This window comes from Lithobates pipiens, unplaced genomic scaffold (assembly GCF_037356315.1).
Source record: "Lithobates pipiens isolate NorthernLeopardFrog02 unplaced genomic scaffold, aLitPip1_a1.2 Scaffold_19, whole genome shotgun sequence".
NCBI lineage: Eukaryota > Metazoa > Chordata > Amphibia > Anura > Ranidae > Lithobates > Lithobates pipiens.
The window spans coordinates 206338580-206353986 of NW_027507764.1; the positions used below are offsets into that span (position 1 = coordinate 206338580).

The following is a 15407-nucleotide window of genomic DNA, read 5'->3' on the forward strand; positions in this document are numbered from 1 at the left end:
GCTATAAATAAACCTCCTTTTATAAACATACTGAGAAATGATGAATATTTAATCTTTATGGGATATCAACATTTGGTATGGAGAAATAAGGAGCGCCTAGTGGCTAACCAGTTGGAGGAACGCCAGGATAGGGGAATGGTTACCCCTATATGAACCAAAGGCAAAACTTTTTCTAGGCTCTGGTGAGTGACCATTTTAGAAGGTGGTGGTGGCACATGAAGCAGTGAAACATCATTTTTATAAAGCACGGATGAAAATTTAAGCAAATGAACACATGGAATGCATATGATGAATGGCATTGGATATTAACGGCTTCCCGACCAGCCGGCAGTTATACTGCGGCAGGTTGGCACCCCTGCGCGAGCCTTCATAGCTATACGTCAGCTCGCGAGGTCAGGATAGCAGGCGCGCGCGCGCCTGCTGCACAGCGGGGATGCCGATGCTCATGGCTGACAGTCGCGATGACCGCCGGCCAGGAGCGATCCTGAGCAGGAGACAAAGAACTGGGACGAGTGTGTGTAAACACATACTTCCCTGTTCTATTCTGACAGGAGTGACAGATTGTGTGCTTCTATTAGCTAGGAACCATGATCCGTCACTTCCTCGAGTCAGTCCCCTCCGCCTTCAGTTAGAATCACCTCCCAGAGAACACAGTTAACCCTTAGATCGCCCCCTAGTGTTAACCCCTTCACGGCCCATGACATTTTTACAGTAATCAATGGATTTTTATAGCATTGATCACTGTATTAATGCCAGTGGTCCCAAAAATATGTCAAGATTGTCAGATGTGTCCGCCATAATGTCGCAGTCACGATAAAAATCGCAGATCGCCACCATCACTAGTAAAAAAAAAAAATGCTATAAATCTATGCACTATTTTGTAAATGCTATAAATTTTGCGCAAACCAATCAAAATACGCTTATTGCGTTTTTTTTTATACCAATAATATGTAGAATACATATCAGCCTAAACTGAGACAAAAATTTGCTTTAAAAAAAAAAAAAATTTAATGAGGATATTTATTATAGCAAAAAATACAAAATATTGTGTTTTTTTCAAAATTGTCGCTCTTTTTTTGTTTATAGTACAAAAATTAAAAACCACAGAGGCAATCAAATACCACCAAAAGAAATTTGTGAGAGAAAAAAAGCACGTCAATTTTGTTTGGGTGCAACATCGCACGACCGCACAATTATCAGCTAAAGCTTCTTGGTGCCGAATCTCAAAAAGTGCTCTGGTCAGGAAGGGGGTAAATTCTTCCCGGGTTGGAGTGGTTAATAGCATGTGTTATGTTTTAAGATTGTGATAGATTGCACTTTATATTAATTGGCACTTTTTTGGCATATTGCACTTTATATATTCAAAGAGCTAGGTTGGTATGTAATGCACAAACACTGTATTAGTGGTAACATGGTATGAACAATTGCTTGACCAGCGCAGTTACATAATTTGAATTAATTTTTCCTTAACTTTTGTTATAGGACATTTTAACTGCAGCAGATCGATTTTGGGAAAAAAAAAAAAAAAATATATATATATATATATATATATATATATATATATATATATATATTTATTTATTTATTTATTTTTGCGCCGTGACACGTATTTCAAAATTTTCGATTTTTAGCTGTAAGTAAAGCTTGAAGAGGTGTACAGTGGGTAGCTGTGAATAGAGCTTGAGGGATCCAGAGGGTAGCTGTGAATCCAGGAACCCAGCAGGTAGCTTTGCATGAAGCTTGAAGAATACAGTGGGTTGCTGTGAGTTGAGCCCAGGGATCCAGCAGGTAGCTGAGCGTCCAGTGGGATACTGTGAGCTAAGCTTGAAGAATACGTATGTAGCTGTGAGTGAAGATGGAGAAGTCCAGCAGGTAGCTAGGAGCTAAGCTTGGAGATCTACAGTGGGACACTGTGAGTGAAGTTGTTGCTATAGGAGACAGCAGTTGCTACAAGATACAGATTGCTGCATTCAGCTTAAATTCCATTTTTCTGTATTGCTGTCTGCCTAGTTCTTTTTTTGTCTGCTTAGTCTGACAAGTTGCCATTGCATTTGCCCAAGGGTGTCCTGTGCCCTAACCCTCTCTACCCTGTTCCTGTTAAAGCAGAGTTCCACCCAAAAAATGGAACTTCCGCTGTCCAGATTCCTTCCCCTCTCTGGTGTCACATTTGGCACCTTTCAGAGGGAAAATGTCTAAGCCCCTGTACACACGGTCGGAGATTTCCACAACCAAATCTGTCGGATTTTGCCCGTCGGATCTTGTCCGAAACTGTTGCATACACACGGTCGGACAAAGTTGGCGAAAAATCTGATCTTTCAGAACGTGATGACGTAATTTCGTTACGATGGGACTACATTCAGGCTAGTAGCCAATAGCTTTGATGTAGGAATTTGATCTGAGCATGCGTGGCACTTGGTCCGATCAAAATTCTCTACACATGATCGGAGTATGTCCGACCGGCCCAGTTGGTCAGGAAATATTTCCAACATGTTGGAAAATTGGGTCCGGCGGATATTCCGATGGAATCAGTCCGATGCATACCACACACAGTCGGATTATCCGACGACACGGTCCGATAGGACACATTCCGACGGATTCTCCGACCGTGTGTACAAGGGCTAATACAGGTATTTGCTCCCACTTCCGGAAAAAGATCGTCACAGTATCCGGTGGCGATCTACACCATGTTCGGTCTCTCCTCTGTCCCCACCCTGTCTTCTGGGAGACACACTGGTCCCAGAAGACAGGGATCACTCAGAACACGCAGCAGGACTCGTGCATGCGCAGTAGGGAACCAGGCTGTGAAGCCACAAGGCTTCTCTTACTAGCAATGCCGGCACCTCCACCCATAGCCGAGGGACGGGTCGGCTTTGGGTAAGGACATTGCGCTCGCCCTGGACAGGTAAGTGTCCTTAATTTAAAAGTCAGCAGCTGCAGTACTTGTAGCTGCTGACTTTTCATTTTCTTTTTTAGGTGGAACTCCGCTTTAAGAGAAATAAAACTCTTTGCTCATTTTTAAAAGTGACTGGCACCCATCTTTCCATCTTGCACTACACCCACCATGCCTAGTAACCTGCACCCTGAGGAAGAATGTCAGCTCTCTCTGACCCTGGGTGTCACAGCCAGGCCTCTGGAGGTCAGGGAGACCGCTGCATGAACATATGTCATCCTTTCCCATAAGGCAAGCAGGCCTACCGGTACTTGGTTGCCCCCAGGACGTATGCACAATGCTATAGTGCCTGACTCCACCCAGAGACTGACCACATCAATCACCTTGCAGGTGGACAAACGGAGAATGTATTACAGCCAAAACCAGAATGCCGGAATGAGACCAGCAGCTGTGATGCAGCAGGAGTGCTAGATGAACATTCGGAAACTATGTAATTAATTACCACTCACTGGACACACTCCTGCAACCAGTTTTCAGTTCAGGTACATACAATATTATCAATGCCAAATAATATTAACTTATTAATTCAGCGTTATGGGCTACTGAATCAAATGTAACATTTATTCCATAACACATACACAAGAGATAATAATGAAACATCTTATAAAAGCAATCCACTTGCACAAAATTATGACAATCGGCAGCCTGCAACCACTGCAAAAATTTTGATTAAGGAACAGTAACAGATTTTCTCATGTATAAAAAAGGCATCTTTGTTTGTCTTCATATTAGATGTTGCAGAGCCTGACTGCTTGAGCTTTGGGTTTCTGCTATAAAATCGGTTCTGTATACAGTGATAGAAATGTTTCACCCCCCTTGAGAATGTTTACAATACATAAAATAATTTACACAATTTACCATTCTTAAATATGTTTTCCTGAAAAATAAGGATAAAATATGCATATTTATAGGAATCTGAGCAGTTTCTTGAGCCTAGATTCACACTGATGTGACGCGGGAACCAGCGCGATTACAGTGCTGGTTCTTGCATCACATCTCTCCCACAGGCAGTTCACACTGCCCTCTGCGAACCGCTGCAGGTGTCATTACATTGTTAGCGGTTCACAGATCGCAGTGTGAACTGTGAACTCGCACAGGAATCGGATCGCATAGGTAAGAACACTCATGCAATCCAATTCTAGTGCGGGGGAAAAACAAATCCCTGCACTTTTTTCTGTGCGAATCTACTGTATGGCTGAACTCGCATCTCACAGACGTTGCATGTGATCGGCACCGTGGGCACGGGGGCGAATCACATGCGATGTCTGTGATCGCACCGGTGTGAACCTGGGTTTAAGCAGGTAATTAGTGCAAACTGGTCACCATCACCAAATAGACTTTGGATTTTCTGATGACATAAAGAGGTCATATTTTGAAATACCTCCTGAAAACAGGTTTACACAACAAATGATCAACAATCTGAACAGGGCATTTTTTGATGAAGTGGTCAATATATACATCTTAAGTTGCATCTCATGTGTTTAAGCACTTTCTGGAAATAAGTCTGCACTGCAAATGAGAGAAGATCCAAGCAGCTGAGAGCGGTAATACCGAGGAAAATCTCATTGTAATAGTAGCAATTTTTGCGATTTTTTATGTAGTAGATCCGAAACATGTGATAGGGACTGAAGCAAATTACCATGACTAAAATAAAAAACAAACTTTTTAACTGGGCCCAGAACTCTTGATGATCCAAAGCAGATTTCTTCAGTTTCTTAACAACCTTTACAATGATGAAAATTTGTACAGCCAGAAGAAGACATATGGCACTGACCATGACCACAACTACGATGTAGTTCAAGATTCTCACAGAAGGCTTATTGAATGCTGTTAGGAACCTAAAACACACTCCCGTGGAATTTCTGTCATTAGAGTCACCATATTGTACATAGAATGTAGGAAACATAACTAGTATTATCACAATCCATATTACTGCACTAGCCACAACCGAGTGGAGTTTCCTGTAGAATTGAATCTTCTCCTTTTGTTTGAAGTAACTAATGTACCTGATGATTAGCATAGCCACATAAAATATAAAAGAAAGGTATGTGTGGATGTGTATCGAGATACTTATTATCTTGCAAAATTCAAATCCAAAGACCCACTTTCTGCTGACATAATAGGTGATCCGAAATGGGACTGTGAGAAGAAAGATTCCATGGACCACTAAGAGATTAATGACTGCAGTGGTGGTCAAAGAGCGGGTGTTCGTTCTATTTAAAAGAAAAATCATTATAATGATACCAATTGTTCCACCAACAAGAACTGTAGTGTAGAGTACAGTCAGAGTGATATATGCAGTATTTTCATTCACATGACACGTTTGGCTGTTGTTGCTCATTTTTGTGTTTCCTGAAAATAAAAACAAAACAAAATATAAGATAATGAATGTATACCAAAAATTCAGTAGGCCTAATATTAACCATCAAGGGGGGGGGAAATAATTTACAAAGGGGGGGGGGGGTGGGACTTTAAATGCAGCACATGGAAGCAAAACAATACTTACTGGGTTTAGCCAGTATCTGATCTTTTTGGCTTCTTTTCACCGATACCATCATGTTTACCAGGTAACTTGTTTTCACTTAACACTTTATTTTGATTATTCTAACTCACTGGTTTCTAGTTTCACACTTGTACAAATTTCATTCCCCCTTCTGCACACCATTATGCTTTACCCACCACTTACATATCCTTCACTTCTTCTCTCCTTTCCCCCCCCCCCCTTTTTTCTTTCCTCTTTTTATATCTTTGTACATATTCGTGTAATTTTTCTATTTGGGTCTTCTTTAATCCCTCCTCCCTTTCCCTCCTTCCCTTCTTTGCCCCCCCTCCCCTTCCCCCCCCTCTACCTTCTCTTACCCCATTTCCTTCCTTTCCCTTCAGAATGTCCCTGCGAGTCACTCACCCTGGCTATCGCCCATATCGGTGCTGGGTGTTTGTCCACCTCAGCTCCCGGTTGGAGCTGTTTTCCGGGCCGCTTTTTCAGTCCCACTACCGCATCGGCTACATAGCGAATTCTAGTAAGTTAGCTTTGGTTGGGATTATCTATTCAACCTTGCTTCTCTAGTCATTTATATATATAACTTATTTATTTATTTATTTTTATTTTTTTTGATATATATTTAATTAATTTCTCTATTTTCATATAAAAATTTCTTTTCTTAGATCCCATATATGCTCGCTCCTGATGAGTGGCGGTTAAGTCACGAAACGCGTAGAGCTACCGGTTTCTATGTATTTACCAAATTGTATTAAGACCTCTATGTCAATATAGAATTCTTACTCCCCCTTCAGCTTTAGTGAGGTCATAGGTCCTGCGGATTTTACCTTTAAAGTATTGTCATATACCATGTCCTTTAGAGACGAATGAGGAAAAGCTTTATTGTTTACATCATATGAATTCATTATTTATTTTTATATTTATTCTTATATTGTTTTGTTTACTTTATATTATAAATGCACTTAATTGTAGTGTATTTTTAATGGATTTATTATCATATGTATCATTATATGTATGTTATTTGGCATTATCAATTTGTATTTATTTATTTGTATTATTATTATGTATTTTTGTATATCTAGATGGATGTATCAATAAAACTCCTTCACATTCGCCCTTTTATTGTTTTGCTTCCATGTGCTGCATTTAAAGTCCCACCCCCCCCCCCCTTTGTAAATTATTTCCCCCCCCCTTGATGGTTAATGTAATTGGGATGGATATTCACGACCTTACCAGGCCGTGTTATCATTTAAAGTCCCTAGGGATGGAATCATTGGGCCTTACCAGACCTTGTTTTCCTTAAAGTCCCTATCTCTTATAAAATGTTTTCAGTAAATCGGGATGGCAGCACATGGTTTAGCTCTTCCTAGTTTAGCTATATTACTCTGCCTGCACATTATGACCTATGTTGATCCTCCCCTGATTTAATTATCTATCTAATTTATCCTTATCCTTTGATATATATATAAATCTTTTTACTCTCATCAATTATTTACTATTTTGTTAGTTGCTTCCTTATATTATATTTTTTATCAATTTTCCTTTTTCATTTTCCCCTTTTATTTTGACTGGTATTGTGTCAAGTTCGCGCTGTGTTGGAGGATGTGGGTTTGGGCTGCATTGTGGTCTGGTTTTGCTCCTGTTCCGGGTGCTGCGACACGTCTTGCGGGCCTCCTCCCCCTCCTTTAACTTTTGTGTACGGGGCGGCTGGAGGCGTCGTATACACGTGTCGACGTCACGCATTGCACGTTGTGGGCGTGGCGTCTTTTTTGACGTCATCGCGCAGGGCCTGTATATATCACGCTCATTGGCGATGGGTGTCTGGGCTGTGCGCCGAGGGACCGGAGGTTCCGGTTCCCGGCGCGCGGCGCCTTCCCCTTCGTCAAATGGCGTGGCGTTGGTGGACTCCCCTGTGACCGATGTTTTTTCTGGGCTGTCCCCCGGGTGTCCCTGGCAGGCAGGGCGTTCCTTATGTTCACCTTTACTGGGTTTAGCCAGTATCTGATCTTTTTGGCTTCTTTTCACCGATACCATCATGTTTACCAGGTAACTTGTTTTCACTTAACACTTTATTTTGATTATTCTAACTCACTGGTTTCTAGTTTCACACTTGTACAAATTTCATTCCCCCTTCTGCACACCATTATGCTTTACCCACCACTTACATATCCTTCACTTCTTCTCTCCTTTCCCCCCCCCCCTTTTTTCTTTCCTCTTTTTATATCTTTGTACATATTCGTGTAATTTTTCTATTTGGGTCTTCTTTAATCCCTCCTCCCTTTCCCTCCTTCCCTTCTTTGCCCCCCCTCCCCTTCCCCCCCCTCTACCTTCTCTTACCCCATTTCCTTCCTTTCCCTTCAGAATGTCCCTGCGAGTCACTCACCCTGGCTATCGCCCATATCGGTGCTGGGTGTTTGTCCACCTCAGCTCCCGGTTGGAGCTGTTTTCCGGGCCGCTTTTTCAGTCCCACTACCGCATCGGCTACATAGCGAATTCTAGTAAGTTAGCTTTGGTTGGGATTATCTATTCAACCTTGCTTCTCTAGTCATTTATATATATAACTTATTTATTTATTTATTTTTATTTTTTTTGATATATATTTAATTAATTTCTCTATTTTCATATAAAAATTTCTTTTCTTAGATCCCATATATGCTCGCTCCTGATGAGTGGCGGTTAAGTCACGAAACGCGTAGAGCTACCGGTTTCTATGTATTTACCAAATTGTATTAAGACCTCTATGTCAATATAGAATTCTTACTCCCCCTTCAGCTTTAGTGAGGTCATAGGTCCTGCGGATTTTACCTTTAAAGTATTGTCATATACCATGTCCTTTAGAGACGAATGAGGAAAAGCTTTATTGTTTACATCATATGAATTCATTATTTATTTTTATATTTATTCTTATATTGTTTTGTTTACTTTATATTATAAATGCACTTAATTGTAGTGTATTTTTAATGGATTTATTATCATATGTATCATTATATGTATGTTATTTGGCATTATCAATTTGTATTTATTTATTTGTATTATTATTATGTATTTTTGTATATCTAGATGGATGTATCAATAAAACTCCTTCACATTCGCCCTTTTATTGTTTTGCTTCCATGTGCTGCATTTAAAGTCCCACCCCCCCCCCCCCTTTGTAAATTATTTCCCCCCCCCTTGATGGTTAATGTAATTGGGATGGATATTCACGACCTTACCAGGCCGTGTTATCATTTAAAGTCCCTAGGGATGGAATCATTGGGCCTTACCAGACCTTGTTTTCCTTAAAGTCCCTATCTCTTATAAAATGTTTTCAGTAGGCCTAATATGGTAGTCAGATTTTTAAAATTTCTGTCAGATTTTATTTCTCTCTGTGATCCTATTAATAATTAAGGGGACTTCCCTCACTTTTGTGACACCAGTAAAGCAAGTAGGTAGAGCAGTTGTCATCAGAGCAGAAATGTTTATATAGCAATAAAATGTCAGAAATTCTAACACTTCCACTCTCTACTAAAATGTGTTTTTATTTGTTGGGGAGATCTATCATCATTCCTTCTCCTGTTACTGTATCTCCCCTATAGTGATGCAAATATTAATTAATATACTATTCACAGTTTATTCAAATGTTTTTAGCGGAAGTTAGGCTTAAAGTGTAAATTAAATTGGGAGGGGGCAATATTTCTTTTAGGTCATTCATATATACAGTATATTATAGGTGGATCATAACTGACTACTTCAGGCAGGGCCACATGATAATTTTTACTGTCAAGTGTCATAACAGAAAAATTTGTCAAAATGTGTGAAAAATGAATTACCTTTAGACTTATTCAATTATAGATTGTTATGCATAGATAGAGGTAGGCCCGGACTGGGACAAAAAATAGGCCCGGGCATTTTAGACTGAGCAGCCGGGGGGGCGCGGCCTCTGGACCCCTTTACATTACACGGCGCCCTGCACCTATGGACCCCTTTACATTACACAGCACCCTGAACCTCCAGTTCTGGACCCCCTGTATGTTACACAGACCCCCTACAGTGCAGATGCCCTCTCTACAGTGCGGACCCCCTCCCTACAATACAGAACCCCCTCTCACTACAGAATCCCCCCTACATTACAGACCCCCTACAATATAGAACCCCCCTTCAATACAGACCCCCTTACAATACAGAACCCCCCTACAATACAGAACCCCCCTACAATACAGAACCCCTTCACTACAGAACCCCCCCACAATACACAACCCCCCCACAATACACAACCCCCCCTACATTACAGAACCCCCCTACATTACAGAACCCCCCCCCCCACATTACAGAACTCCCCCTACATTACAGAACCCCCTACAATACACAACCCCCTACATTACAGAACCCTCCTACATTACAGACCCCCCTTACACTACAGAACCCCCCTACACTACAGAACCCCCCTACAATACAGAACCCCCCTACAATATAGAACCCCCTACACTACAGAACCCCCCTACATTACAGACCCCCTACACTACAGAACCCCTACAATACAGACCCCCACACTACAGAATCTCCCCTACATTACAGACCCCCTACACTACAGAACCCCTACATTACAGAACCCCCCACACTACAGAACACCCCCTACAATATAGAACTCCCTCTACATTACAGACCCCCCTACACTACAGAACCCCCCTACATTACAGACCCCCCTACAATACAGGCCCCCTATACTACAGAACCCCCTCTACATTACAGACTCCCCCCTACAATACAGACCCCCCTACATTGCAGGCCCCCTACACTACAAAACCCCCCTATATTGCAGACCCCCCTACATTACAAACCACCCTACAATACAGAACCTCCCTACAATACAGACACCCCACACTACAGAACTCCTCCTACAATACAGACCCCCCTACAATACAGAACCCCCCACATTACAGACCCCCTACAATACAGACCCCCCTACAATACAGAACTCCCCCTACATTACAGACCCCCCTACAATACAGAACCCCCCCCCCACGCTACAGAACCCCCCTATATTACAAACCCCCCTACAATACAGAACCTCCTTACAATACAGACCCCCCACACTACAGAACTCCTACAATACAGACCCCCCTACAATACAGAACCCCCCTACAATACAGGCCCCCTATACTACAGAACCCCCTCTACATTACAGACTCCCCCCTACAATACAGACCCCCCCCCTACATTACAGGCCCCCCTACACTACAGAACCCCCCTACATTGCAGACCCCCCTACATTACAAACCACCCTACAATACAGAACCTCCCTACAATACAGACCCCCCACACTACAGAACTCCTCCTACAATACAGACCCCCCTACAATACAGAACCCCCCCACATTACAGACCCCCCTACAATACAGAACTCCCCCTACATTACAGACCCCCCTACAATACAGAACCCCCCCATATTACAGACCCCCCTACAATACAGAACCCCCCACATTACAGACCCCCTACAATACAGACCCCCCTACAATACAGAACTCCCCCTACATTACAGACCCCCCTACAATACAGAACCCCCCCATATTACAGACCCCCCTACAATACAGAACCTCCTTACAATACAGACCCCCCACACTACAGAACTCCTACAATACAGACCCCCCTACAATACAGAACCCCCCTACATTACAGAACCCCCTACACTACAGAACCCCCCCACATTACAGAACCCCCTACACTACAGAACCCCCCTACACTACAGAACCCCCCTACACTACAGAACCCCCCTACAACAGACCCCCTACAATACAGAACCCCCCAACATTACAGACCCCCCTACAATACAGAACCCTCACACTACAGAACGCCCCCTACAATACAGACCCCCCTACAATACAGAACCCCCTACAATACAGAACCTCCATACATTTCAGACCCCCTAAACTACAGAACCCCCCTACATTACAGACTCCCCCTACAATACAGAACCCCCCTACATTACAGACCCCAATACACTATAGAACCCCCTCCTACATTACAGAACTCCCCTACAATACAGCCCCCCTACACAACAGAAACCCCCACATTACAGAACCCCCCTACAATACACAACCCCCCTACACTACAGAACCCCCCCTACATTACAGACCCCCCTACAATACAGAACCCCCTACACTACAGAACCCCCCCACATTACAGACCCCCCTACATTACAGAACCTCCCCTACATTACAGACTTCACCTTCAGACCCATAATGTACCTGAGTCTCAGGTCCTGAGATCAGCACAGGACTGCATGTCGGGTCCCCTCCCCCTGTGTAGACATAAAGGAGGAGGGGTAGGGGGAGGCGGCTTCACTCTGCTCGGCTGTGGGAGACAGCCGAACCGAGACTGATCAGAGCCACTTCCACCGTGCCAGAGAGAAGGGGAATCGTTGTGGGTTCCGCCCCCCCCCGTGTGCCTACGTGTGTCACTGGAGTGCGGCTCCGAGGCTAGCATGCACCCACCCCCCACTGCAAAGAGCAACTACAGCTCTCAAAGAGCCTGTCACTGGCGGCCCGCCCCCCACTTAGTACACCACTGGCAGAACATCAATGGCCGGTGTTAGTACACCGTTCCTGCATGTCAGAACCCGCAGCCGACTCTGCATGTCCCAGACATGCAGCCCGGCGGCCCCCGGCCCACAGGGCAAATGCCCGGTCTGCCCTGTGGCCAGTCCAGGCCTGGATAGAGGGCACTGATATGCTTAGTTTAGCCCCGATCATGTGCCTCCAGGGTGTGTTCGGTGCAATCTCGATCTTGGCCGCAGCCGATCTTTGCCCATTACTCTTTTATGCTCCCTTTGTCTTTTGTCACCCGATAGCAGGCTTTTTAGTCTCCAGTGAGGCTGAAAAACATCACAGTTGTGTCCTACATCAAGGGGAAGGTCAGAACCTGTAGGGTCAGTCCACTGAGAAGAGGTAGAGATTACTGTGATCGAAGTGAAGTAGAATTTCTTTATCATGTAATTTGAGTCTACATAGAACTTCTGGGAGGAATCCATATTCTGTGGTACAATTGGGCAATAAGTGATTCTTACCTCTAGGTTCTTCCTAGTGGATTTTATCTCTGCACAACATTTCAGAGTTAGATCTACTAGCATCTTCTTACTGTTACAAGCTGGAAAGCTTTTCCCTAGGGGCCTGGGCCAAACCCTGGGTGCGTATACTGTGTCAGATCAAGAATGGTCTCATAAGCTATATGCTTTTAAGTCCGATCCATATACAGAATTTTTGGGGTTTGTTGCTAAAGACCGTGGCAATTTTTGCAGTAATTCCCTAATGGTCAAACAGGCTTGGCTCCTGCCTTGAAGTCCTTTCTTTCGGATGAGATCTTCTGTCACAGAGAGCAATACTCCACCCTTGTTCATTTCTTCTAGTTTTTCAACCTGTCAGGAAGAGACTGATCAGGCTTGGCTGTTGTTTCTCTAATATCTATAAATCCTACAAAAGGATTGAATACAGCTTGTTCAGTTTTGAATGCTTTGTTTTCTTTTGCTTCAGTCCTCTGGTCAGGTGCGTTCTGGACTTCAACTGATCCTACAACTCTTAGAGGGCATACCTCTGTAGTCCCTGTCATATCCAGTGTCTCATAGGCAGGGCTGAAACCAGGGGGGCAAATGCCCCAGGTGATGCATTTAGGGAGGCGCCGCCAAGGGTTCCGTCACTCCCACCCACACTGGGGAGCGCTGCCTTAAGGGTGTCACTGCCCCCCAATCAGGTGTAATGGACAGGAAGCACCCACTTCATAGTTTGCCAAATACCGGAGACCCAAGTAGGAGGGAGACTGCACATGCACACTAGTGCTAAATCACTCTACTCCTCCTGCCCGCCAGTGCTATAGAAAGGCATTCCAGCGCAACGCTTAAGCATGGGAGAGCCTTTGTGAGACGGGAAGGCATTTATTAGAACAAGGAGAGGGGTTTGTGCGCAGAAGGCCCTGGACTAAGAAGTTGGGGTTGGTATGGCAAAGGATTGGGGGCCTAGGGGGTTAGAGAGAAGGCCTGGGGGGCCAGAGGAGGCTCTGTAACGGGGGGTACAGAGGAGGTCCTGGGCTGGGGGGTGCAGAGGAGGGCCTGCACTAGGGGGTGCAGTGGAGGTCTTGGGCTGATGGGGGGTTGTGCGGAGGAGACACTGGAGGGGTGCAGAGGAGGCCCTGAACTGAGGGGGGTGCAGAGGCCCTGTCCTTGGGGGGGTGCAGAGGAGGCCCTGGGCTGGGGGGTGCAGAGGAGGCCCTGTCCTTGGGGGGGTGCAGAGGAGGTGCTGGAGTGGGGGGTGTAGAGGAGGCCCTTGACTCGAAAGGGGTTGGTGTGGCAAATATCCTGGATTAGGAGAGGAGGTCCTATACTAGGAGGGGAGAACACAGGAGGCCCTGAACTGGGGGCGGGGTGCAGAGTAGGCCCTGGACATGAGTGATGCAGCGGAGGCGCTGGACTAAGAGGGGAGTAGACTGGAGGCCCTGGACTGGGGGGTCCACTGAGAACTGAGTGATCAGAGGCGTTTTATTACTATGTTCTCACCCTTAGAGCCGACGGGGGGACAGAGTCAGCATCCACCTACACAAGTATGATTACATTATAAATTCCCATACCCGACATCTCCTCTTTCCTGCTATCTGGTACCCATGACAATCAGGCTTAATTCACATGGAACATATGCGTCCATGTCCCGTGTGATGGCTGTGTACCGCGTGGGGATGCATGGTGTTCTGTGCATTTCTGTGCAGGCAGTCCAGTCAAAGTCAATTGGAATGCAGCGGCTGCATGGACATAGTAGAATGTAAAAATATGACATGCAGACAGGAAAGGGTGTATGTATCCGAACCCACAGTGTCTACATAGATCTGTGAACCTACTTCTATAGTTGACGCTCTCTGGCTGGATACGGATGCAACAAAAAGTGGCTCAACACACAGGGCCTGTCTGAATGAGCCCTTAGGGGAATTTATCAAAACTAGAGTAGACAGAATCTGAAGCAGCTGTGTATGGCAACCAGTCAGCTCATAGCTTTCATTTTCAATGCTGAACAAGCTAAAGATAGAAGCTGATTGGTTGCCATGCACAGCTGTTCCAGATTCTGACTGCACCAGTTTTGAAAAATTCCCCTCACTGTGTTTTAAATTTCTTATTCCTGACTACTGCATTCGAAGTACTGCACATGCTTTCTTAACCACTTGCTTACTGGGCACTTAAACCCCCCTCAGTCCCAGACCAATTTTCAGCTTTCAGCGCTGATGCACTTTGAGTGACAATTACGCGGTCATACAACACTGTACCCAAATGAAATTTTTATCATTTTTTTCCCACAAATAGAGCTTTCTTTTGGTGGTATTTAGTTACAGCTCGGAGTTTTATTTTTTGCTAAACAAACAAAAAAAGATGCAAAAAAAAAAAAAAAAAAAATCATGTTTTAATAGTTTGTTATAAAATTTTGCAAACGGGTCATTTTTCTCCTTCATTGAAGTGCGCTGATTAGGCGGCACTGATAGGCTGCATTGGTGGGCACTGATGGGCTGCATTGGTGGGCACTGATGGGCTGCATTGGTGGGCACTGATGGGCTGCATTGGTGGGCACTGATAGGCATAGTTAAGGCGGCACTAATAGGCACAGATAAGGCGGCACCGATGGGCACAGATAAGGCGGCACTGATGGGCAAAGATGGGCACAGATAAGATGGCACGGATGGGTGGCACGGATAAGTGGCACGGATGGGTGGCACGGATGGGCACTGATAGGTACCACAGATAGATGGGACTGATGGGCACTGATAGGTGGCACTGATAGGTGGCTCTGATAGGTGGCACTGCTGGGCACTGATGGGCGGCACTGCTGGGCACTGATGGGCGGCACTGCTGGGCACTGATGGGCGGCACTGGGGTGCAGCACCTTTGAGGCAGATTTTGGGTGGCACTGTGGGTGGCACTGCTGGGTGGCACTGTGGGTGGCACTGTGGGCAC

The 15407-nt window shown here is 44.7% G+C and overlaps 1 protein-coding gene across 2 annotated transcripts in view; it reads right to left on the reverse strand.

The window, feature by feature from the left end:
• Positions 1-3490: 3490 nt before the first annotated feature.
• Positions 3491-15407, reverse strand: part of LOC143996546 (putative G-protein coupled receptor 141) — a 47564-nt gene continuing 35647 nt past the window's right edge. Inside the window, exons 1-2 of one of the 2 annotated variants that reach the window (XM_077491650.1) lie at positions 11674-11825; positions 3491-5302 (exon numbers count right to left, since the gene is read on the reverse strand). In XM_077491650.1, coding sequence (XP_077347776.1) covers positions 4398-5291 — 894 coding nt within the window. In that variant the 5' untranslated portion in view covers positions 5292-5302; positions 11674-11825 and the 3' untranslated portion in view covers positions 3491-4397. Of the gene's footprint in view, positions 5303-11673; positions 11826-15407 lie in introns of those variants that run through there. The other variant, XM_077491649.1, reaches the window with a different exon arrangement.